Genomic DNA, 26901 nt, shown 5'->3' with positions numbered 1-26901 from the left:
TAACACGACAGTTTGAACCAGTTCTACGCTCCACACAAGTCGCAAGCCCTTTTTAGCTTTGGATGAATAAAAGATTTTTTATTTTAATTTTAAATTAGCTGGTATTGCTCAATCGCTGCTGTGAGACCAAAAAATATCTAAAATGGCCATCGGCTTTAACTAGGCCACAACAGAACCACATATCCTACACTTTGCGATGGTGATTATTGCATTGTGTGCCATTGTAGTGAGGATCCCCACTGTCTTAAAGCATTCTTTTTTACGACAACTCACTTTTTCCATGTAATTCCTTGAAACTGATTTTGACTCCCCCGTGACAGTGAGCTAATGGTTTAAAGAATGTGAACATGGTAATTGGGGTTTGGCCTTCGTTTTGGGTTAAGTCTTTTTGGCTCCATGGTCCAATCTTTGAACAAAAACAGGATTTCTAAAAGGCTAGTGTATAGAGCCATCCTGTTTTTTTCCCCTCTCGTTATATCCCATGCCTTGATTGAGAAAGTGGATCACGCGTTTTGCGAGACGGCCTCCATTTGAGTCTCTCGCTGGAAAACTTGAGAAGGACAGAGCGGCGGAATGCCTCGTCAACATCATCATCATCATCATCATGCCTGCAGCCCCACCTCGGTCGGTGGCTCATCCGCTCGTCACGAGCCTATGAGCGCTCTGTTTTTTTCACAGTCGCTCGCGCATTTAACCTGCTTTCGCTCTGAGGCGTCCGATGCCGTCGGCCGCCAGCGGGGTGCACGAGAGAAGAGAAGCGGAGCAGGGCCACGTGCTGCACATATGCGCGCCATCCGCCCAGCGTTAGGCTACGTTTAAAGAGGTGCTAGAGACCCCGGCCGATTTCCAAGGGCCCGGCGGGACTTAATAACCAAGGTTTCTGAACATTAAAACAAATTAAAACAGATGGGCGAAGCAACTCGGTGCATTTCGCGAAAGGAGGAGCAGGAAGAGGGGGAGAGGAGGGAGGGAAAAAGCCTCGCGATCAACTCTCTCTCCGCTCACTAACGCCATTGTTTTTCCACTGTTTCCAAAAGCCCACAGTGTGCGTCATCAGGAACTGATTTTCCACATGAAGACCTCCTGGTTACAAAAAAATGAAGCAACAAATGTGATGCAGGCCGGCCGAATACCCATTAGGCCGTTTGTCGGCACGGCACGGCACGGTTCAGAGCTGCGAAGGTGTGGCACGGCGGCTACGTCATTCAGGAAACGCAGTATTGCTGAAACAACGCGTGCCGACGAGCACGTAAGTGAGAGAGTGATTCTTTTCCTCAGAAAACTTCTTCTTTGAATTCTAACTGAAATTGATGGAGGCCTGTTCATTAGCAATGTCCTGTGCCCTTTTTTCACCATCTTGCCAAATAACCCCTGACTGCGCCAGCAGTTTATAAACAATGGAGGTCCTAACAGAAATACTTAGAAATTACTTCAAACCTCCATTACAGAGAAAGAGAGAGGGAGGGGCTCAACTCCTCATTTATACCCCAAGAGGAGGGAGCAGAGCTTCTGCCCCTCCCCCCTCTGCATCTCAGATCTGCTGCTCTTACTGTGTCTGATTAGGTTCATCAATTAGCGAAGTGCTCAGGCGTAACAGAATCCCTTACGACACAAAAGCCCACCAGGACCAGGGCTGAGAAAGCACCGGTCGGGAGGACGTGCACACACACCAACACGGCTCTTCGAGGGTTAACGATGATGTCACCCGTTTCGGCCGGGCATGTGGCGACTGTCAGCTGCAATGACTTCATGTCTCCTTCGCCGTCACGTAGCCGCCTGTTGCTTGACCTCACGGCGGAGGGACGTGGGGCCCTGTGTGGCACGGAATGCGCGGCGCGTATTGGTAATTAGCAGCGGAGTCGTCTCTCCATCTCTCGTCAGCGCACAGGAATGGCACTCAGCCGAACGCACTGCCAACTGCAAAGCGCCGGCCGACTCCGGTGCTGATACTGTACGTCCACTCCTATCATCTACAGCGGAGTTGTGCTTTGCCAGATCTCTACATGAAAAGAACAGTAAACACGGTGGTGCAATGTTATGGGGCACAAAATCCACCTATCACACACACACACACACACACACACGTACACATACACACGCATGCACACACGCCATCATACTGCATGTACGTGAGTTCAACAGCAATTTGCTGCCTGTTCGCACAGCCGAAGCCACTTTCACATCGCCTACCGTGGATTCAGTGAAGTCCCAGTATGGGCCTTTTTTGTGTCAAAGACATCTGATTTTTGCAGCCTATTTTCGGTCCCAAGTTTTGATTGCAGGGAGAGAGCCTATATGCGCTCAGATTCTGCAGGTCAACACATTCCAGCGCAATCATGCATCCCGTTTCCTGAGCATGGCCCAGCATAAAAAGGAATAACAGTCCATTACTGTCTGGGGAGGGGGGCGAAAGTTTTGAGTTGGCGGGGTATTCCGCCAAACGGCGGCTCCCCTCGACTGGGCTCCATTGGATCCCTAAGGCCTGCTGGCGATCCACACTGCACAGTCCCCCAGGACAGAACTGAGCAGTTCTGCAGGGGGACTGCATGGGGGGATACCTGCATGACTGCTGTGTGGAGTAGGTCCTCCAAAACTGATGATGCCGAGGTATCAGGACGGGACTACAATTACATCTAGGCGAATTGGGGGGGAAGGGGAAGACAAATAATAAAATTAAGGAAAACCTAATTGTATAAATTGTCCTCTGTTGTAGAAGTCTCTCAAATGAGTCCTAACACAGTGGGAAACACAGTAACCGCGAAGTATTCGGCCATGTAATCATCCGCTAGCCTAGCTTAACCGGGTAATTAAGTTTTACTCTCTCCATCGCAGCTGATGTGTGCTCAAGATTTTGGCTTAAAATTACTTTTGGCTTGAAATGAGCTGTCACTCCCATTTCTGGTCTTCTGCAGGGGGGACACTGTGGGGGGTAGTGGGGATATCAAGAAGAACAGGAAGTAGGAAGAGAGATAGAGACAGAGAGAGAGAGGTGACAGGGGCTGACTGAAATTTTGCTCCTTCCAGACATCCACTGCACCCACATGGGCCCACAGCCTGAACAGGCAGCACCAGCACTGCGGTCACCTTGGAGAACAGTGGGCGACCACACTGAGGTCAAACATATTTTCAGAGCCCCGGCGTCTAAATAAAGTGCGCAGCTGGTCTAAATTTGAAGGGCCGTTGGATCCGTCTCCCAAATATGATGAAACGGAGATAAATGTAAAAATAAACAAGCCGCCAATCTGCTTCCTCTAGTTGTCTCTGCGTGCTACGCGCTGCGTCCTCTAATTATAAAGACGCGAAGCCACAGGGTGTAATTTCGTGAGCATTCATTTTTCTCCCGGATAATTGTGGGAGAAAGATGCTGTCCTCCCTTCGGTGAAACCTCGCTCTAGTCATCGCATTCACGGCACGATGCATTGTGAGCGAGCACTGAGGCTCGAGAAACCTGCAATTAAAGCAATTTCACGTTCTGAATATTGTCATCTATTGAGACAGACCACACTCATACGCTCAAGTAAACAAAAAAAGAAGTTTTATCGAGTCAATTTTCACTGTCTGCAAGAAAACTAGAGAAAAGGGCCATTGCATACGGCTACATTATACAACCCTGGCAAAGTGAAAGCTCTTGCATGTCTCCATAGAGACATTTTACAGAGTTTGAGTGAGCTATAAAAGGAAATGTTTTATTGTTCGGTGTCTGGGACATAAACGCAGGGGCGTATTGTAACACAAGCCCGAGCGGCGGTCTCAGACCAAAGAAACAAGTCAGGTTATCATCACCGGTGAGGCGTTTTCGGCACTTCTCCCTCGCCCCCGTGCTCGTTAACGGTTCTGACGGGTCCTCGGAGAGAGGTTACTGGCGGCTGAACCGACCGAACGTAAAGCGAAACGCGGCGAGACTCCCAGAAGCGAGAGGTCGGCTCAATCCGCGATGAGGCGCGAGGGGCGGGCCTGGACGGAACTCGCAGGCCCGGGATGAGGTCATGGTGTCCTGGGAAATGTAGGCCTCACAGCTGCGACTCGAGCGAAACCTAGTAGGTAAGCTGAGAAAACATTCGAGTCGTGTCGAAAGACATGTGGACGGTGCAAAGGAAAATGAGGCGAAATCGCACGCCTCAAGGTTTAAGTTTAGAATTTCTCCTCGGATGTCGGGAGATCTGGAACTATTTTATTCCAAAAATAGCAGAGGTGTTCCATGGAGAAATCAACATAATAGAGATATTCTATTAACACTGCTGTCCAAACAGGAAATGATCTTTCATTGTGAACAAAACAAGCTATTGCACTTAGACTAAAATACAAAATACCCAGGGACAGGAAATTGCATTTTTTGGGAGTTTCAGGAACTATTGAAAACTGTTTCAAGAAAAAAAAAGATTTCTCTTTTTTGTGGCCACACAACTTAATTTACAGAGCAATACATTCCTGGCAGTGTTAGGCACTGTGCAAAATGTTACTGACCACATCTGCCTCTCCACAGCTGAACTGGGGATTGACTTCTCAGTCACGAGCTAGAGCACATTAGCACACATGCATATGGCTAATGGAATCTTTGTCCTCAGGAAATTTGCACATTTTTGTATTGCTCTTCTGCTGGTTTTGTTTAAGGTCATAAAAGAAACCTCAGCATATTCCATGCTATTTTTAAGATATGGGTTAGGCTCCCAAAAATAACAAGGGAGCTGCAATTGTAGCCTGTAAAAATCTCATATTTGCCCTTTTTGTGGAAGGCACAGGTTTAGTACACCGATGGCAAATGGTTCCAACAAACCAGCGCTTGCGGAAAAATGCCACAAAAGAGTGATATTCATGCTGCTCTCTGACAGGAAAGAGGAATGCAACCCCAGGTGAGCAGGGAAGGAAGAGATTCAGCTTGAGATAAGAGAAAAGGGGAAGGGGGCAGTGAGTGAGTGAATGAGTGAGTGAGTGAGAGGGGAGGTTCTCTGTGCAACAGCATGTGCAAGAAAGCCAGGCCTCCATCTGCAATTGATCAGCTCAGTCGCCACAGAGAGAGAGTCTTGCCCACAGACTTTGGGTGTGTTCTGGGAGTTATAAAAAGCCCTTGGCAATAAAGGCTAGTTATTATTGTGATAAAATGATGACTGATACAAACTTTGGCTTGCTTGTTCAAGAAAAAAGAGGGCATTTACAATTCTTACCTAAACCATTAATCTAAAATTAGTACAAACTACCTGCTTAAAAATATTTTTAGCTTTTGATTAAATCTTTAACTTGTCTATCTGTAATTTTTTCATATTAAAAAATAACATTTCATACTTCATCACGGTGGAATTTTTGTAACAATATCGATTCAATGTGTCTGCATTTGTAAATTGCTCCTGTATATGCTATTTTCCAGTGGTGGTGTCAGGTCCAATTATTCAAATGTGATGACGCATGCACAGGAACTTGCATGCCGAATGCGAAAGAGCAAGGACCTAAAATCCGAAAAACGTCTTTAAAATTAGGTTTGATATGTTGCTCAATATTACTATGTCAGACGACATTGTTGGTTTTCTCTAGGCAGTCTTCTCCCTCCAAAATATGCTCCTGCTAGATTATCTAAGAAAAATAAGAACTCAATGTGCTTCTCGTTATAGCTTTGTTTCAAATGGAACACCAGTCACCACGGATGTCGCCAAATCCACCAAAAGTGGAAAATTAAGGTTAGCCACACTAAGTCAATAAGCACATTTCTCTGTGTCACTGTCCCTATGTGAAGATGTGAAGAGATAAAACAGTCAATTTAAAAATCTAAGGATCAACCCCACAACCCTGGACCAGCCAGAACTAGTAATTTATGACAACTCAGCTTCCGATTTGGAAGACCCCAAGAGGAAAGAGAAGTTGTACCCGGGAAATGAAGAAGAAGAAAGAAACAGAAAAGTTCTGTTGCCAACTCAGCACATTTGTTACCATAATTGTCAATTAGGAAGATAAAAATCTAGAAACTTTTCAAGACCAGCTCAGAGATGTGGATTTTTTTCTTCTGCATCTGTGCCATTCACTTTCCATATGCCACAGTATCTGTTGTTTGCGTACTGACTCCAATACACAAATGAGAGCATGAAAATACCATGCCCGCCCCTACTACAGCTATACTTTTCCATCGCTGGGGCAGCAAAAAGAGAGACAGACATGCAGACAATGAGGTCAGCTAACTGCAATTAATGATGTCATGACATAAATCCAGTGACCTTTGGTGAGAAATGGAGATTTTTCTTACAAAAAATTAATCCATTTCAATGGTAAGAGTAGGAGGATACAACATGGTACTCTTAATTTATTTCTGAATAGGCACACGTATCTTAGTCCACACAGCAATCTTTTTTACTAAGGAAAACATGTTTTGTCACAATATTTTTTTAAGATCTTGACATGAGGCAAGAACAGGCACAGGATTGCTGAAGCGGTTTTGGTTTACAAGAAAAAGTTTCTGGTTTTTTTAATGGTCTATTCCACCTACCTTACGAACAGACAAAATGATCAACCGGGGTGGGGGGGGGGGGGGTACGTATGATTACATTTACAGTTTTCCTTAAGAAAACATACATCTCTGACTTTTTTGGTTTGTTTGTTTGTTTGTTTGTTTTGGGAGGGGAAGCTGAAACCCAAAAATAATCCACTTGGATTTGTCCCTGTCCCACACTGTGAAGAATCCAACGGAAGAGAAAGCATCACTAAGGCCATCTCCACTTCTCCAAGAGACGGTTCATCTGTGTTCCTACATGCACCTCAGTTGCTGTTTTATAAAGCCATAAAAGTCCCTGCCTGTCAAAATCTTTTTTTGAATCTGTCCGTTTGTGACAATAAGCAACGCCGACATTCCCTGTGAAATCATTTTTTCCATTTCCTCACCTAACGCCTCCTCTATAAGGCTTCGATATACACATTACTTAACTACAGACCCTATCTACCCCTCCAATCCACTCACACGCACACACACACACACACACACGCTCATCACTGAGTAATAAATCACATTTGTAGCCAAGGCTAAATCAGCACCACAGGAGAATGCCGTGGGAACGCTCCCAGAACTTGAACGGACCTGATAACGCCTCCCTTCAGATTGGGGCTGGGGTTACTCCTGATTGCACCTAATGCACCCCATCACTGCCTGCAAGTCGGATCAACATTTGCTCAAGATCTAAGTGTCAAAGAAACTCCAATGATGCTCCAAGCTCGCTCTGATAAGAGATGTGACAGCTGACCGAATGTATAAATCAGCTAAAGGTCTGTCCAGCCATACATGGGGCTGCCATAAATTAAACTGTGCACAGTGGTAAATGGATGTCAAGCTAATGACTAAGAACTGGGTGGCCAGGTCAGAAACTTGGAACAGCGCCCAAATGAATTACAAATACGGCCAAGAAATATATAAATGAGCAAAAGCAAAAATTCTGTTGCAGAACTTAAAAACTCATTCTTTGACAGGTATCAACTTGACATTGCTGATTTGCTTAGCTGACATAAGATCAGAAGTACCCCTTTGAGATGTTTTGAGACTGGAAAGGTAAGACTGCGCAAGATTGACGGTGCGTTGTCCTTCTGCGTTATTAATTGTGAAAGGCTCCGGTAACCATGGCGAGGTGAAAAAGGTTGAGAAGCATGGGATGGCTACCCGAGGTGTGCCGGCAATACAATAGCCCTCCTCTGCTTTAATGAAGTGCTGAGATTTGTCCTTTCAAGCTCACAGCCACCAGGACTGCAGAAGGGGTCAAAATTAATCACTTTCCTCTCAGCAGCAGGCTAGGGCACAGGACTAAATGTCCATAATTTGGACAGACGGAACAGAGGGGAGCGCACAATGACTAGAAAGGTCTATCCCACACTGGGAGAGCAGCTTTCCCTTTCTCATCGTTCGAAGGGTGGTATGTACCCCGAGTACAGGGAATTCTGAAAATAGGCACACTTGGCTAATCTTCCACTGCCTTAAAACTCAATGACAACATATTTTTCACATCTCCCCCTACCCCCGACTTTCTTTCAGTCACAACAAAATATGTATGCATGCTCACAAGTAGTTTTCAACAAGTCTCATATGATATCTTCACTATTTATTTAATAAATAAATAAAATGCTAGAGTCGCTGCCAGAACACTTCATCCCCCTCACGTAAAATATTCAGGTCAGTGAGATGTTATGCCAATTGTAAATCAATCTGTTTTATGAGCATAACATACTCTGAAGCTCTACGTGTGGCTTATTAAAAAAAAAAAGCAAGAAAAAGAACAGAAAGTTACATCATCGGATTTTTTAGCAGTGACAGACACCGGACAATCACTCTGGAGGGTTCTCCTTGTTCCTTTCCGAATATGACGCCTTTCATCATGGTGGGAGTTGTTTGTAGTGACCTGGTCCTATTAACCCCAACGGCCCGGAGCTGGAACCCTTCCCCAACCCCCCTAATGAGGGCGATACACACTGGCGCTCCCTCAAAGAGAGGCAAGGGGTGTCTGGTAAAACAAACACTGTAATCATCTAACAGGAATCAGGCCAGATAATTGCAAAGTAAACATTTTCTCTTGCAGGGTAAAAAACGAGGAAAGCAAAACCTATTGCCATGGTTTCAGGCAGTCGGCATGGTTTTCATTTAAACAGCGAGGAACGTCTTAACTGGGGAAGAAAAGTGGTTTGACGGCCAGTCATTTCAACGGCGAATGAATATCTAATGTCTGGAGGCACTCATGTCAGGAGAAGCACATTTTCAGCGAGCCAATCTGACAGAATCTGCCATGCACTGTTAGTGTCCAATGCAAAACACAAGACTTTTCTGGTAGAAATGTAGCTGTGTGTCTGGTTAGATCATCCTTGTTATTTATACACTACAGATTGCCTTATATTAATTGTTGAAAAAATGGAATCATTCGATTGAATCATTTCTAAGCCAGTCAAGAATTTACGTCTCCCCCAATTGGTGCTCGCTGTGCAGCAAGTAAGGACTCATGTATGGAGGATAACCATGTGGTGCATATACTATTGGCTCATGAATGCTTTCCGTTCCAGGTTTCACATGCATTTCCCATGGAAAACTGGCAACTACAAATCTAACAAAACAAAACTTCTGTCGGTGAACTAAAAAACACTCTTTTCAAAAAAAGAACCAAACGCCTTGAGTTCAAAGGGGAATCATTTTCGCTTTTTTCTGGGAAAAAAACAGTTTAAGGAAAAAAATGAGCTAAAATACTGAAGGTTTCCACTCCACTCTATCATGGAGAGTGCTGACTGAAAAAGTACACAAGGCTTTTGTCCCCGAAATAATGTTACCCTTTTGACTCTGAGAGAGAAAAAAGCAAATGGCAGAAGAAAGGGAGAAGTATTAAGAAATGATGACCTCAAACACTCAGCCAAAACAGCTTCACCAGGGGAAGGGGGGGCTGGGGGGAAGGGGGGGTAACACCTCCACACTCAGAAGCCCCACATTCACCCAATGGGCACAGCTTACCAGGAGATGCGTGAGGACGATTTTTATCAGAGGGGCCCCCGACAGGTTAACGGACAGGGCGGGGGAGGGCTCCACCTTCAGGGAGATGAGGAAACTGGCCACCTGGATCTTGTGATCTTTAAAATCGGCCGCCTCGTTGATCCTGTGGGGACGATAAGGGCGGAGAGTCAGCCGAAAGCCCATGGCAAAGCAGGCTCCGCGCGCTTCTGCGTTGAGCACCGTTACAATCTGTGCCGTAGCAGGGGAGTGGGACTTTGATACCTCAGTCAATTCATTCATCATTCTGACTGTGAAGAATGCATCCCCACCTTCATTCTGGGTCAGCGGGTAACTGGCACCAGGCTGTTAAAACCTCACCCTAACATCAGAGCACAGGGAGCCCCTGAGTCTTCACCCCCCGTACACCTCCCACTGTTATTGGGAGTCATCCTTCATCAAACACTGTCGTACTGTGAAGGTGCAATGAGTGACTCGTCCAGTAGTCATACTCCAGAGGTCATGTCCGAAAGACAACACAAATGGGCCCAATGTTATGTTTAAGCCAAGAAGAATTTGCTTACCCAGACTCACACCTCACACCTTTACATTAAAAGCCCCTTCACAGCAAACATGCTAAACATGGGCATTACAGAGTGCAGATGTTAGCATATCAAAATAGATGATCACATATCTAGAGCGAAAGGCTACACTATCAATATTATAGTTTTTTTCTGGCGTGATCTTAAATTATCACACAGTGTACAATAAGGCATCTTTGTGACTGTGACACAGCCAACATGGCTGTCATCATGATTGTCCTGTAGCACAATGATAACACTGCTGAGTGTTGAGGGAAAGGTGTGACAAAATGACTTACCAGTGTGATTATTTATTTATTTATTTTTTAATCTGATAGGAGAACCAAAAACATTCTATGGTAAAACCATGGTTAGTTCCCACTGAGACCACCGTAAACAACAGTCTCTGAGTTAGACCGTAGGGAAGGTGTTCATTCACCCTGTTCTTAACGGTGCCTCTCGGAATGTACAAGGCTTGGCAGCGATAAAGGAAATTTAATGGCTTGCGCTCGCATAGCGTCTCTGACCCGAGGGGTTTCAAAACACTTTACATATGGCTGGGGAGGGGAGAGTGCTCGATTCAGCCACCACCAGCCCCACGGTAATGGGGACAATTTAACCGATGGTTGCCAGATACAAAAATTATCCAGTCCATCTAACACAGAGGGAGCGAGATAATGGGGAAGCTCAGTCTCACAGAGGAGGGTGAGCAGAGAGATGAAAGGTAGTCGAAGACTGATAAAACCACCAGCCCCCGGGCGCACTCTGTACCAAGGAAGCAGGGGGCACGAGAGGACCCAGTAACTCTTATCCAGACGTACAGGAAGTCATTCCAGCAGGAATTGCCCGCAGACAGCTTCAGGAAAACTGAAGAGGAAGCCAGACCTGGGATGCAGCTAATGTGGACAAAGTTTAAGCGACCATTTATTGCCAGGGCTGATTTTTTTTTTTTTTTTGAAATGGTCTTTGTATGTAAGGCCTGATGCACACAACTGAAGAACACACAAGACACCACATGTCCCAGTTTGGTGCCACTTACGGAACCACAGATGACAACCCAACTCTTAATTATTTGTTATGTTGAGTGAATTAAAACACCTTAATCATCATTAGTAACCTGACAGGGCAAGATCTGACTGAACATAGCTGCAGGTGTGACGACACTTACTTGGTTTTCAGCGGGCTGATTTCTTTGTAGTAGTTGTGCATGGTGTGGTAGAACAGGCCTACAATGGTGGTTTGAGCTAAGGCAGAGAGAGGGAAAAGAGAGAAAGACGTGAGTCATGAAGGAATGGGTGAGAAACACGGAGCGCTCAGAGACCTGTGGCTAACTTCTTTTTTTTTTCTTTTTTTTTTTGGTGTACTGATAAAATGCTCCCGAGGACAGGAAATTCATTAGCGCTCCTACGCTGCTTAGCATTGGCACTGAGAGACTAATGGGAGTGCTGTTTGCTCGCACCCAGGTGCAAGGGAGGGGTTGTCCGAGGGCCACGTGTGTGATGGGAGATTATGCAAGTCACACAGCCTCAGCAGTCCAAGTCAAACAGTCAAAACTAACACAGCAGGGTGGTCACTTCAAGACAGCACGCACCCTCAGATTTTGCAATACACAAGACTATGGCAATACTCTCCTAAAAGAGAAATTATGAATAATGATGACAATAATATGAAAATCATAAATGACTAATTATTATTATTACTACATGAAAATGCAATTTACAGCATAAATCAATCAGTGTTTTTCATAATAAGGAATTAGTCAGAAATGGATGTGGTCCCAGGCGACTACAGCACTGGAAGAAAGTGCAAAAAATATTTTAAGAAAATTTTGGCCAATACGTCCCCCTTGTGTTCAGCTTCAATGCATCCCCACCTCCAATCTCTCCGTGTCTTTTAAAAGCTTGGAATTACCTTGACACAAGAAAAACAATAACCTCGCAGCTTTGTGTGTGCTTAATTGCGTTATAAAACCTCCACGGGGTGCTTTTAATAAAGCACGCCATGTGTTCAGGCTTACATCTTAAATATTGGACACATTTCACCAGCAGCCATGTTTATATTCCATTTCTGATAATTGTGTTTTAATGGATCATTAAAATTGTTCATTCAAATGTTAGAGTAACAAGGAGCGGTTTGGAGGCCAGGTGGAGCCAAGGGAATCCAACTTCTGCACAAACTCCAACAAACAATTTTAATGTGATCTGTAATTACTGACCCTCTGCATTAAAACAAACTTTAACAAGTAGGGCCTCCAAAAAAAGTTAATAAATGAGTCCGTCTTATGAAAAGAGCATTCCTGTCGAATGAGACTGTTAAGTACCTGAAATCAGCTCTCATTTTTTTCTTTCTTTCTTTCTCTTTATCTCTGCTTTCTCCTTACTTTCTCCTGCTTTCTTTTCTTTTCCCCCTCTCATCAAAGTGGGACTTCTTTAGAAAAGGGCTCCATTTCCCCAAAGCTATTTCCATTTGCCCGTATTGAACAGTGGGTTTGTCTCTGGGTGTGGTCTTTACTATGACCAGTGCTGTGTTTGGAGTGCAGACACCACAGAGAAAAGGCAAAAATGCAATTTCTGAAATCCAGGCAAAAAAGAAAAAAAAATGTGTGAATATGTCACAGTAATTATGTGATACAAATACATGTTAAGTGTGCTTTTTATAAAAAAGCACATGGAGAAATTCAAAAAGAAATAGGAAGTACTATAAATTATGTTATTTATAATACTGAAATGAGATAGATTTGATGTAGCAGATGACTTATTTGTTTTACTTTCTGCTGGTGATTGGTATATCTGGCTGTAAACAAGTTTAAAAATTGTCATTTTAAATGTAATTGTTGTTTCAGTCTTAAGTTCCAGAAAGTAAATGAGCCTCAGAACTGCTTTAAAGCATGATGGGGGATTGTGTGGTTCCATGTGCTGTTATTGGCTTCTGAAATAATGAACAGGACTTCGCCAACAGCCGTGAAGCTGAGGTGCCAGAGACACACACATTCCAGGGCCTGCCTCCATGTTAGAGTGCGCTTATTTTTACATAAACAACTGCCCAATTACATGCTTTCAGAAAAGGTAACCACAAGGGTCCTTGTCCTTAAAAAAAAGCTTTATTTTCTTTATGTTGCTGTTTCCACATTATTTGGTCACTGACCACCAAATTTGTGTAGCTTGACTAGTGGCCTGAGCTTGGCAGTATACCCAGACAGCTGTGTGAAACATGTATTTCCTGATTTATACTGTGGTGGCTGTTTGATGAAGAAAGCACCACAGGAAAGTGAATACAACCAACAGTTCGCAGTGCTGATCATGTTCTTCACAGAGAGTTCCTCCTCTCATGTGGACTGTGAAAATTTGGCACCTCCATGTTGAGAAACCATTAAAAGGTAAAGTACGTATTTCTGTACTGTAGCTCCAGTGCTGGGGGACATGGTTCAATTCAACCACACTGGAGGCAGATAAACTTGGATTCAGAGCAGTGGGTGGAGAAAAATGAATTTTTGAAACAGGAAGTCAGCACTCACCCTGTTGGGTGAAGGCCTCCCCAGGGACAGAGATGTAGTTCTTGCCCTGCGTGGGGAAGCGGTAGAGTGGCAGATTGTAGTTCTGCGGTATCTTCATCAGCGAGTAATCTGCACAAGAAAATGGAAGGGGTGGAGTTAGCAGAGTACAATTTATGATAGAAATTCACTGTTGTGGGGGAGAGCAGGGGCACAGTGAAATTACGTACAGAAGGGAATGTAATGTTCTATCTAGGCATGTAAGATTGGTTATCTGTGATTAATGGGAACATCAAAGTAGGGACAATCCCAATCAGGAAAAAATATGGTTGTTTACAAATAAGGAAACTTGGGACAAAATAACCCTCTGCCTGCACATACCCATGGGTACATGTTCCTGTTAATGGTTCTTAATTGTTCATCTTTCCCCTAAACAGGCAAAACGCTTTTAAGCCTTTGGTTTTCCAGTAAAAATCCAGATAGTTTAACCAGCTTTATCATTTGCTTAAAGAATGTACATCATTAATGTTTCTCATGCTCTGAGCCTCTTATGGAAGTTCGTACAGTTCGAAATGCCAGCAAACCATTCAAAATGCATGCATGTTTAAAGTTTAGAGTCTGCTGACCTGCCACGGAAGATTTCCCACCAATAGAAATAACTGATTGGGAACTGGACTCCAGGTTGGACACCATGTGGATCATGACTCTGTCCACAGTCTCGATCAAGCCGCTAACCATAGGGATCGACTGCTGCAAAAACACAGAAGGCATACCAAATTTTCTTAGTAAGACTGAAAGGCACAGGTACGTATATTGGAATATTCATAAGCACACAGAAGAGATAGCTATGGGAGTTTGTTGTACTTGGGAGTACCCTCTAGTGAATTTCTGCTAGAGATTTTCCTGTGTTGTTTGGCTGGAATGTACTCAAGGGCTCCAACATCTGGTTCAGAGTTTGCGCATGTAAAAACAACTGAACTTGTTCATTGTGTTAATCACGCTGAAACCACAGCCTCTTTTCAAAAGTGTCTCTCTCTCGCCAGGCATTCCAGTCTTCATAAATCTGTTTGTGTCGAGCCATCATCTTGTAAGGCAGCTCATATGCCAAGCACATCTCACTCATCTAGTCTTCTCGGCCTTACCTCCTCCTCTTCAGGCCACCCCGGCGCGGAGAGGACCTCTTCCACGCTCTTCAAAAAGGCCTGGAACCAAAACAGTGAAAGACAGCATGGTACAATATAACCAGCCTGTGTGTGTGAGTATGTGCGTGTGTATGTGTATGTGTGTATATGTATGTGTGTGTGTGTGTGTGTGTATGCGCTTTAAGAGCCTTGTGAGTGTGAATAAACTGTGTACACATGCATGTGCACATTACCAGGGTGAGGTTGTTGGCAGTGTCCTGGCCAATGTTCTTTTTAGGAAGGCTGATGGACACAGTCCCTGGCATGGAGACGGGGTATTCATAAGTCTGGAGTTCTTCCGGCAGATCGGTGGCCACAGGGAGAGAGGCTTCCGTAGGTGGCACCTTCAGCAGGGACACAAGACACTGCATCACACCAGGTTCAAACCTGCCTCACTTATCTATTAGCACAGTGCAGCATGCTGTCACAGCTCCAAGCTTGAAGTCTGCGTTTGATTTAACAGCAACTATTATTCCTCCATAAGGTATCGATGCGAATTAGCATCAATTTCGTAAGGCTATCGAAATTATTCACAGATAGGTTCACACAACTCGGAGATTCGAGTTCCAATAATGCAGCATTTCCACTGAGGTGAAGCAGTAATACGACTGGACAAAAAACAGAAGCAAGGAGTTCTGAGGAGAAATGTAACCATAACCTAGAAGAGGCATTCCCCGCTGCTGAGCTGTGGGCTCTTTTCTCTTTCAAAGTCAGATCCATAGCAGCTGTTTAATAAACAGCACGGGGGCCCCACTGTGCACTGAACACACCCATTTTTTTCCATTTCCTCAGCGAAGACTCTTTAGCAAAACAACGGTTACATAAAAACAAATGTTTGTATTTACTGAGATTTAACCGGGGGGTCTGAAGGCCCTCCTCCTCCCTGATTGCCACCCGTAGCTCACTTAATCAGCCTGGGAGTCTGCAGCTGATCATTTGAGCAGGCAACCTCACTTCAAACCAGTATTTCATTTTGAGGAGAGCACAAGGTCCCTACATGAGATCAGATAAATTCCTTACGAGCGTAATTAATGCAACAGAGTGTGTGTTCAGGGGAACACAAGCCCATGGAGACAGGTGAAGTCCTCCAGTTTGTCTTTTTATAAGTGTGCGTTAAAATTATCTACTCTTATCTTAGTTTTTACAATGTTTTCTCCTTGCGCAATCCCTTAAAAAAACACTTCGGTGCATTGCGATATGTCATAAATAACTGTGCCCACTGCAATTTAACAGACTAAGACGGATTACCATTAGGGGACAATATAGTCTATAAATCTACAGCATTCAACATCAGTCCACAACCATGTGGATTATTACTTACAGGAGTATCCACCAAAGTAGTGGTGGAAGTAGGAACAGATGCCGTTGTCGGAGCAACCCAAGATTCACCTTGAGGGGGAAGAACAAATTTGAAACTAATTTAAAAAATACGGTCCAGATTTAACTTAATTGAAATCCACCGAGTTCCACCAATTCTGAGTGAGGAAATACATACAGCAGCACTTAATTTATAGACATTTTCTCAGTGGCAGCTTATCTGACAGCATTTCAGAGGACAGCACCTGGGCCAAAGAGAAAAACAAATAGTGCATTCCATCCACCCATCCATCCATCCATCCATTATATATACCCTCTTATTCCTGATTAGGGTTGCAGGGGGAGCTGGAGCCTATCCCAGCATGCATTGAGCGAGAGGCAGGAATACACCCTGGGCAGGTCGCCAGTCTACAACAGAATAGTGCATTCCAAATCCATGAAGTTCCATCAAGAAAAAGAGGTGGATGACACAGGAACAATATGTGGCTGAAATTTTCCTTTATTTATTCTGGCGTTTCCTTCTTTCATATTTTATAATAAATCAAACACAGAATTTACATCTGAAATTGACCATTTGCCCTAGTATTCAATTTACTGATGGGGAGGGTAAACTGTGTTAAGTAATTTGTAATTGAACAACCCTTTCAAGGAGTATTATCCCAACACAAATTGTTTTGGATGTTATTGTCTGGAAAGATGTTGACCATTCCCAAAGGCCAGCGAAAAAATGTTTCATAGCACTCACCCGGGATTTGAAAGATCCTAAAAAATAAACTATTCCCCAGTGAAACTGAATTCACAATCCTGTCCTTACAGAGTCCTGTTTCCCAAAAGCGCAAATATCCACATGACCTTATTAGACCAAGAAAAAACTGTCCCGTCCTATATTTAGATCATTTATTAACCTGTCGTCCAGCTTCAATGCTCTGGTATTGTAATAACGCAGACGTGTAACTGTTGTAACATTATACAAGCCCTTAGCGGACAAGCTTAAAATAGCAGGAGGTCATTTCCAAAGGCTTACATTTGTTGACAAAAATATTGTCAGATTAAAAAATTTTCTCCCCACAGATCACACTTTTGGTATCTAATCTCTTCCTTGAGCCCTCTAAAAATTTATCCATAGAGAACCTCAAAAACGTCTATCAAAATGTACTGTATTTAAAATCTATGTCTTTACTTGAAACCACCCTTAGCGCAAGAGAAATATGCTTATTTTTGGCCCACTCCTGAGAGAGCATTTAACTGACAAGGGTTAAGTGTTATGGCAGGCCTCTCAGTCTTGCATTCGGTGCTCAACCTGAATACCTCCGTTGATAGATTCAACAGACCGGGGCCCTACGGTAGACCGCTGTGTTTTGGAGTGTTTGTTTCCACAGTGCCAGGATACAGGGTCCACCAGCCATCATTCAACCTCTCATCGCAAACTCATTAATGCCATAAGCTGTTAGAAAGAGAATTTTCTTAAATCCTCGGTAATCTCCTGCAAGTGAACTGATGAAGAAAAGTGGACTCTTTTACCTCCTGTGCACCTACATGTAATCCATGTGGAACCATGAAAAGGAGGAGGATTTAAATGCGGTTTTCAAAACTACCAGAGCCAAATTTGATGGATGTACTGATTGTGAGGTTCCCCTCATCTCCTTTTTTAATGCTTTTTCCCCACTTTTCCTCCCAATTTGGAATTCCGAATCATGCTCACACTACACGGCTTATCGCAACCTCTGCTGTCAATTTGAGAGACCCAAAAAAAGGCATGTTCTCTCCACTGAAGCATGTGATGTTGCTGCCATTTTCTTTTTTTCTATCGAGAAGTTGTTTTTACGCAGACAAGAGTCTGAGGACGAAACTCCATGTACAGCTCAACAGGTGAAATGTGAGTGGCCAATCAGCCAGCAGGGGTCACTGATGTGCGATTAGAGGCTCTCATCCAGTCCGACTGAAACCCTCATCTTTGGGCATCTCTGGAGTCAATTACGAGTTTCCCTGATTGCATTTAAGCATGGAAATAATATTCAAAGGCTAAACTTTCTTATTTCACAGGGAAAATAAATCCCCCACATGAAATGTCTTTTTTCACTGAGTAACACATCCGCTATTTTATAATACAACCTGGTTTCCTGGCGGAGCTTAGAAAATCTCCCTGTTAGCAATGCTTAGAAAATCTTCCTGTTAGTGGAACCAGACCCTGACAAGAACAGGTATGGAAAACACATGTCCTTTATTTATTACAAAACATCTTTCTGTGCACATCTCAATCCTGTTTACCAACATACCTCATCAAAAAACAAACACAAAGTAATAGAAGGGTTAAATATTTTCTATCATTTAAAACAACTTGTTAGGGCCCCATTGATTCCACAAGAAGAAGAACAGAAGGATTCTTAGAATTGAATTTCAGTTACACCTGTCCAGCTAATCCTCCTCATTGCTTACATTGCCGCCATGAAAACATGTTAAAATTTTGTGCAAATGTTTGTCCATTTCACCCGTCTTTTGTTATCAGTGATACACATGCATGGAATGTGGCTGAGCTCCAAGAGGAAATTACAAAATTCAAACGCATCCATATGACGTGCACATAACTTCTAAGGAAATCAACAGCATTCCAAAAATGTCACAAAACAGAACAGCAGAAATAAAGTTTTTTTTTCCAAAACATCCAAAAGCCCCCCTACCTGTCACGGCCTTGTAGTACAGCATGATTTCTTCAGGAGAAAGGGCCCGTTCCCAGATGACAAATTCGTCAAAGGTTCCGGTTGCGTAGTACTTGTAGGACTCCTTGTTGTCGGTCCCGATGACTAGGTTTTGATGAGGGTCCCCGTAGTTTTTGGACACGTTCCCCTCCGGGTCACTGATGCTGAAGGTACCATTGACGTAGACGTTCAGGCCATCCTTCTGGGTCCAGGTGAATAGGACGTGTGTCCAGTAAGGCCCTATGACACACAGCACAGCCCACATGAGTCAGTTTGTCTGATATGCTACATGTTATGAGTAGAGTATAGCTGTACAGTCTGGGTGGTGATTTGCTTCAATTCACCGCATGCAGAGTGGGATCTGAATGTTGTGAGTTAAACTGAATTTTGAGGACAGCTGCTCAGTTTAAAAAGGGGTTGAGTACTGAGAAGAACTGACTGAGGAAGCTCAAGATGGAAGTCCATCGAACACCACTGTTGTTCTGGGTCTTTTTCTTTTCCCCTCTGAACACAACTTACTTATTTTTAGAAGCTCTTTAAAACAGTCAGATCTTTCATTGACCTTCTATTTCCCCTTTTCCATACCCCCTTTAGCCCATTCTCCTTATTCACCTATCCAGGCTCCCTCCACCTTCCAATAGCGGACTAACATATGTTCCTGGCTATTTTGCAGGGCAGTGAAAGACTCCCAGGTGACGTCCAGCGTCTGGGCACTGACATCAGCAGGGACCCAATATTCCCTGCAGCCACTTCCTGCCCCAGCATGTTCTGTCCCCCACTTCCCCCTCCCGGAGCTCAAAACATAGTCACACACAGGCCGTCTGGGCCGGCCCCACCCAAACACAAACCATATGTCCCACCACCGCCGCTCACGACTCGAAGCCGAACTCATGTAAACGTACACATGTGTCGTCTGTTTGTAAGTTATGTAAGGCCAGACTGCTGAAAAACAATGTCTCATAGTACAGTATTTGGATTAGTTTAGTGAGGAAAGGGCAAATGAAATACGTCATTCTCTGCTCCTATACTCTCCAGCAGTTTTAAGCATTCTACGCAATCAGGTGAAATACCAGAACACAACAGCCTGAAGGTTTGTCTTTTATCAACTGTTTATAAACCAAAGTCAATGCAAATATTGATTTATTAGTTACAGCTTCCAGACCAGCCCTTGAAGTTGAAGATGGGGGTGTACAGGAAATTTGTATGTCAGCTCAGTGTTACTTTGTTTACTTTAAAAAAAAAAAAAACACTTTTCCACTTAAAAATAATTGATTTCGAAACCAGCTTACGTTTGATAATTCAATTTGACTTCTCTCTGCAACCTTTTTACAACAGCAATAATAATAATTACACAAACAATAATAATAGGTTTATAAAGTTAATTTCATACACCACAAGATACAGTAGAGTGACTAATCATAAAACATATAGCTCAACTTGGCGATATACAATGCCCGATAATGGAGGAATCGCGGAAGAAGTCTGTCGTCAGGATGGCAGACAAAGCATGCGGCATCAGAAGATAACCAAAGACTTATATTACAATCATGCAATCAATAAATTGTGAATAGACAGCTAAATGGCACTGCAATAAATGTCTCACTCAGTGCCCTTTACATAAGATAAGCAATAAAGCCCATGTTTATGACATATTCATGTGCCTCAGTGGCTTCAGTTAGAAATATGGACTTGTTATGAGGGATCTGACACAAATTTCAAGCTCTGTGCATTCTCTTTCTGCGAGGTCTTGTTTTTGTGATTTTAACCAGACGCATAACAACGTTTAACATATTTTCAATATTTTTAGTGAAGCTCTGTGGTTACTTATAATATTAGTTGTTTGTACAAGTTTTTTTTCTTGCATATTATATTTATATTGGAAAATAATTAACTATCGCTCTATGTTTCCATGTTGCACATCTGTGTGTATGAAACGTGTTAACAGTCAGTGAGTCAAACTTAACCTAAATAAACAACTGACAAAGCAGACTGTTAAAATTATTTAAGCCCATGCTCCAAGAGACCAGAGCTGATGCAAAACACATTCTAGATTTGGCAAAGGCTACAAGTATTTTAAAGCCCTAGAAAGGGGTACCTGGAATCTCGATTTTTGCTGTCCATCTCTTAGAGTCTCCCCTTGTGTAAAACTCCACATATCCCCCATGAGCATTTGTGTAGACAGAGAACCCATTGGAAATGACTTTCCCCCCTGAAGAAATGGCAAAGCGGGACCCTGCCTCCTGGTTCTTCCAAAAAAAGGAAAATGTGATTCCTGCATTGGAGTAAGAGAAGAGAATTACACACACACACACACACACATATATGTATTTATATCATACATACATGCATACATATATTATATATATATATATATATATATATATATATATATGTATATACATACATACACAAATATAAGTACATACATTTACATCTCCTCCTATCTCTCTCTCTATATATATATATGTATATATATATACGGACCAGTGACAAATTAAAGGAACAACCTGAATAAATGAGGGGAGAAATTATAACAGATGCAGATGCTTCCATATAGATGTACTGCATGATACAATTAAGCAATTAACGTTGTAGCGTACTGTGGCATGAATATAAATGCTGAGCAGGCCCAGTTAACCTCAATTTTGGATCAAGATGGCGAGAGGAAAATATCTAAGTGACTTTGAAAGAGGGTTCATTATTGCAGCATGGATGGCAGGAGCTTCAGTCGCTAAGACTGCTCAACTGGCTAGTGTTTCAGTAGGAACAGTGACTAAAGTGACATATGCATTTAGATCTATGGGGAAAGCATCAGTAAATAGGGTCAGAAATTGTGGCCGAAAGTGCACATTCGATGACAGTGATGCTTGTGCATCAATGCGATATGTAAGGAAAAACAGAAGAGCAACTCTTCCTGAGGTGACTGAGAATGTCAATGCAAGACATGGTCAGACTGTGTCAGCAAGAACAATCCGTCGACAACTACATAGAGAAGAATATCATAGTAGGGTTGCAGTGCATAAACCCCTCATTACAAAGATGAATGCACATTTGAGACTTCAGTGGTGCAAAAAACATATTCACTGGTGTACAGAGATATGTAAAAAAGTGATATAGTCATCCTTCACTATGAGTCATCCTTCACTATATTCTCGACAAGTGGGCGAGAGCATGTATGGCGTACACCAAGATAATGGTACAGGCTTGAATGCTTGACCCCTACAGTGGTCACTGCAAATTAGTACGTAATTTTTTCTGAGTAATCACCTTTAACCTATGATGAAACATTTCTATCCTGATGGAAGTGATGTCTTCCAGGATGAGAATACCCCCATCCACAGGGCATGAGGGGTCACTGAATGGTTTGATGAGTATGAAAATTATTTGAATCATATGCTATGGCCTTCACAGTCACCAGATCTCAACCCAATTGAACACATATGGGAGATTTTGGACCAACGTGCGAGACAGCGCTCTCCACCACCATCATCTAAACAACAAATGAGGGAATATCTTTTGGAGGAATGGTGTTCCATCCTTCCAGTAGAGTTCCAGAGACTTGTAGAATCTATGTCACGGCGCATTGAAGCTGTTCTTGCAGCTCGTGGTGGCCCAAAACCTTACTAAGACACTTTATGTTGCTTTTTCCTTTAATTTGTCACCCGTGCATTAGGTTCAATTCAGTAACAAATTTATATACATTTTCTCATCGCCCCAAGACATTCCTGTAGGAAGCGAGAGAGGCAGGGGCGAGGTCCAGACAGGACTTACCTTCAGAGCCACACAGGGTTGGGTCACTGATGCATGAATTCTTGTAGTTCCCAAAGTGCAAAAAGGTGGCCCCGTTATCTCCATTCAGATAAATCCCCTTGTTAACCATTCCTTCTACGATGTCTAAAGGTGGGGATGAAACACATTTATTTGGTCTGAACATTTTTATTTAGTTTCTTATCAAGCAATTTTACCAATAAAAAGGTAACCACATCCACGCGTCAATAAAAAGGATGATTCAATAAGAAAAGTAGATAACAAAATAAACTAAAACCACAAATGACACTAGGATGCATAGTTCACCTCTCTGTACACACTATGAGTCATTGTGCTGCAAAGAAAGCTAGCCTTCAGAGCAAGAGTTCAGCTCTGCATTGACTGATCAGTGGCTCGGTGGTTAACCTATTTTTCCTCCTCAACTCATGTGAACAAATCTTGACCCAACAGAATTTCTGCTGGTATTAAGAGTCTAATTATTACTGTACTCCAGGCATATTTTCAAACCTCAGTGTTGGCCACTGCATCATTAGAGCTGTGATCTTGGTTAGTTCCCTGGCATGGAACTCCGCACTTAAAAAGGGGCTCAGGGGGAGAGAAATTCAACGTCTTTGGGTGGCAGCGCACAGCTATGGTGACACGTTAGTGTTGACGGGCTGGGCCGGGACGACAGGGAAAACAATCCTGGCTGCCGAGCAGGGGGTGGCAGGGGTTTGAAAATACACCACGGAAGACAGACGTGTATGTTTTGACACAAGACAGGGCATAATGATATCACTGTGGACCTGTACTGCAATTTTCAAGGAACAGGGATGATCCTCACCTACAGTTGCAGAAATGTTAGTGTAGGCAGAATCATTGGTATACACAGAAGAAGTGTTATGGGAGGAAGGGAGCACAGTGTGGTTGTGGATTCTGAGAGCTGGACGGGACATGAAAAACAAACAGACAGACAAACAGGGTGAAACAGGTGATTCACATGAACACAAACGCAACGCTGGTGACGCAGTGATGGGAGACAAAAGACACACAGACCGTGGAGAACAACCAGGCATGAGAGACTGAAAGCAAAGGGAAACCAAAAGGGCGTAACCCATACACAGTGCTCAACAAAATTTTGCCCTTCTGTGAAGGGAAATTATATTGAAGGGCACAATATCACTTCAAAATATTTCACCAAGTAGAAATGTCTTGTCATACAAGCAAATTTCTTTATAGGGGATGCATGTTATCTCCTTGGCTTAATAAAAATTGTGCCATACAGTTAATGTCTAACCTACTCACACTGCTACTGTAATATGACAATATCTGAATATGAGACAGCATTACAGAGTGATGTTATTTGCTGCCTAAGTAAATGGAGCAAACATTCACTCACACAATATTAAATGTAAGAGGTAGGAATAAAGCAGAGCACCAAAAGGACAATGCTATTTCAACAGGGATGTTATGATAAGTGGTGCCCATAAATTCCCCAGAAGGTTCTTTATTCAATAATACCTTGATCTCTGTTAATATAAACCACACATGGAAAAATCTGACTCTGTTGCAATCTGACTTATTGAAAGCTAAGAGCATTTCTATTGCCAGCTCTGTGATGTACACCAGCCCCATAAAAGTAGAACAGTATTCAAATTGCATACATGTTTCTAGTTTCAGTCATCTTCTAACAGCCATTTCGTGCAACTATTGGCTCATTCAATTTTGAACACTGCATATGTGCATTGGAAAAGAGAAATTGAATGGCAACTGTGGGAGTGAGGTGAGAACTGATGGACAGGCAGACAGCAAGAAGACAGTGAGTTATATTCTGAAGCATACACCTGTGCACATACTTATATTACTTCCATTAACATAACCTGTTCTGTTTCCAATCTGGTCCCAAAGTCCGTGAATCCCATCCACAGCATCCAGAGGCCAGTAGTGCGAGGCAGTGGCCAGCAACTGGAGGCCTGTGGACAGAGCTGGTTAGTAAAAAACAAAAAAACAAAAACAAAAACAAAAAAAATCCATGCAGAGGACTGTACTTCAATTAGCATTTCGCTAGGACTTCGGGAACTCGAGAAAAGAAATCAATATCAGAATGGTTAATTTCTTCCGTAGTCTATTACACCACTGTAATTAAATGAACGGTAGCGACCACCATTGGACATTCACGAAAATGTCATGAGTATATCAGAGATTTCACTGATATTACTTAACCAGGGTGGATAGATGTCGAAAATAAAAATAAGGGAATAGCCTACATTCTCCTATAGCCTATTCTTTAAATCAGGATTGTGAACGTTAATTTAAAATCGTCATTCACAGTGTAATTCATAGGCTTCCTAAATTGGGATTTCAGAATTTAGCAGTGAATAGTTCTTACTATTTCGCTAGGCCTAGAACCCACTTAACTCGGTCCAATATGAGAAAATAACCAGCAAAATATTATTCAGGCTGAACCCTACGCGGCATTGCCTAAGGCTACCATTCTGGATTGCATGTTGTAAATCAACATTAGCCCATAAATCTAAGATAACAAATTAAAGAGTTTATTTTTTATATTTGTACTGGATTATTTGAAGCAACTTCATTAAAGTGAACCTATCAGGAAAAAGATATAGGTCAGCTTAAACTGTCTGTGTTTGATCTAGTGCCTTTAATGACACCTGTTGGCTCTGTAACTCCAATAAAATGATCAATAAAATAAAAGTATATAGAAAAATAAAATAGGCTACAATTATAAGTAACCATGAATATAAAAGTCAGTCAAATGGTAAGGAAGGAAGCATTACGTTACCTGGATGCTCAGACGGGATAACAGCTTTACCATTGACCTAAACAGAAAAAGACATTACCTGATTTGAACATCGAACCCATTTAACCAAGTCAACGCCGAATTGTTTTTGTCAATCATACTTTTATTACTAAAAATTGTAATATTACCTGGATTAAAGTTACAAATGTGGTTAGTGACAGCACTCTGCAAAATTGCTCCATAGCTTGCGAAACGGTTATGACAACTTTTCTTGAATTAATTCCTTTGTCCACAATACATCCAAAAACGATTGAGCATTTTTTGCACCTCAAGAATAATCCGCAGGTGTTGGAAAAAGCAATAGCCTAGGCTAGCAAATTCCCGAATCACTAGGCTATTTAGAATTTAGAACCACCAAAAAGTTGCCGCCTGCGTCAAAAATGTTAGTCTATTCGCAAACTCAACAGAATAAAAACGCTGTCAAGCAAAATCTTCAAACTATCACATTATCTTTTGCAGCAAACTCTGAGATCCTTTGTTAGGTTGTTTCCCCAAACTTGTAATCCACCGCCCGGAAAGCGAATTCTGGATCCAGTCTAGAAATTGGCAGCAAGTCTCTTGATTCCCTGCGCTTGTTGCTCACTGCGCACTCAACAGGTCTTTGGTAAAATAACTCACTCAGCCGGGTCCTGAGCGCTGTCGGATTAGGTGTGGGAATTCAAATTGTGGTGTCATTTGCTTTGAGGGATGGGGAATACCTAAAGCGGGAACTAGAAAGGCGATTCCACCACAAATGTGTGCGCCTCATCCATCGGCTTCCAAAAATTATAACAATAGGCTAGGCTTCTTGGCAGAAGTAACGACGGCTAATGCTCCGAAAAAAACATTTAGTCCGACGAGTTCCTCATTGGAAGGGATAAACGTTGTTTAAAGCGCAAATCAAACAGAAACATTTGACAACATGCGGATTTCAGAAATAATCCACACATTTCAAAATTAAAGAAAGATTAAAGAAAGTTTACAGACTACAAACTAGATCGTATTAGGCTAGCCTGCCATATAAAGCAAATGGGTGAAATCTGTTAACGTTTGTGCAGACATAGTCTATGGTGGATGAAAACTTTTATTTTTATGAACGGTGCACGTCTCCTTGTCTCCATACCCTTTTCACGGAGTGTGATAAGATGTTCACTCCACGCAGAGATATAGGCTAGTTTTATTAAATTAGGCGAACTAAAAGTAACAAAAAATAAATTAAAACATTTACACATGGATCTATCAAATACATAAATAAATGGACACATCCTAACAAAATTGTCATCTCCATAAACCATACCAATTCTAGGCTTAGGCTATATGCCACCATACAAAATTAAAGCCTAAATGACTCAAACGGTGAATAATTCGGCGTGTATCATAGCCATGGTCTTCAGTAAACTTCAAAATAACTTCAATGCTATTTCTAATAAGTAACTGTAAATTGACGCCAAATGCCGGCCAGTGTATGTCCAATTCCCACCATAATTTGGAAAGCCCAATTGTCACCCACCGCGTTCATGAAGCAACCCCACTCCACAGGACACAAGGGCATTCCGACCTGGTCAAGATAGCCATAATGGCAATTTTTGGCCATAATGACAGCTGTTGACGTAGGCCTACCTTAATTATAAATTATATATTAAATACGGCAGAGATCTAAGT

General features: G+C 42.6%; 1 protein-coding gene across 4 annotated transcripts in view; it reads right to left on the bottom strand.

Annotated features, from left to right (window-relative positions):
- adgrd1 (adhesion G protein-coupled receptor D1) overlaps positions 1-26035 on the bottom strand; it is a 53581-nt gene extending 27546 nt beyond the window's left edge. The window contains exons 1-14 of one of the 4 annotated variants that reach the window (XM_035436010.1): positions 25389-26035; positions 25243-25279; positions 24296-24412; positions 23284-23382; positions 22464-22586; positions 20788-20964; positions 18675-18932; positions 16001-16068; positions 14874-15023; positions 14641-14700; positions 14125-14248; positions 13523-13630; positions 11177-11252; positions 9452-9593 (exon numbers count right to left, since the gene is read on the bottom strand). In XM_035436010.1, coding sequence (XP_035291901.1) covers positions 9452-9593; positions 11177-11252; positions 13523-13630; positions 14125-14248; positions 14641-14700; positions 14874-15023; positions 16001-16068; positions 18675-18932; positions 20788-20964; positions 22464-22586; positions 23284-23382; positions 24296-24412; positions 25243-25279; positions 25389-25442 — 1593 coding nt within the window. In that variant the 5' untranslated portion in view covers positions 25443-26035. Of the gene's footprint in view, positions 1-9451; positions 9594-11176; positions 11253-13522; positions 13631-14124; positions 14249-14640; positions 14701-14873; positions 15024-16000; positions 16069-18674; positions 18933-20787; positions 20965-22463; positions 22587-23283; positions 23383-24295; positions 24413-25242; positions 25280-25388 lie in introns of those variants that run through there. The other 3 variants (XM_035436011.1, XM_035436012.1, XM_035436014.1) reach the window with 3 other exon arrangements.
- Between the last annotated feature and the right edge of the window lie 866 nt (positions 26036-26901).

This window comes from Anguilla anguilla, chromosome 10 (assembly GCF_013347855.1).
Source record: "Anguilla anguilla isolate fAngAng1 chromosome 10, fAngAng1.pri, whole genome shotgun sequence".
Classification (NCBI taxonomy): Eukaryota; Metazoa; Chordata; class Actinopteri; order Anguilliformes; family Anguillidae; genus Anguilla; species Anguilla anguilla.
This window is presented reverse-complemented; position numbering and strand designations above follow the sequence as displayed.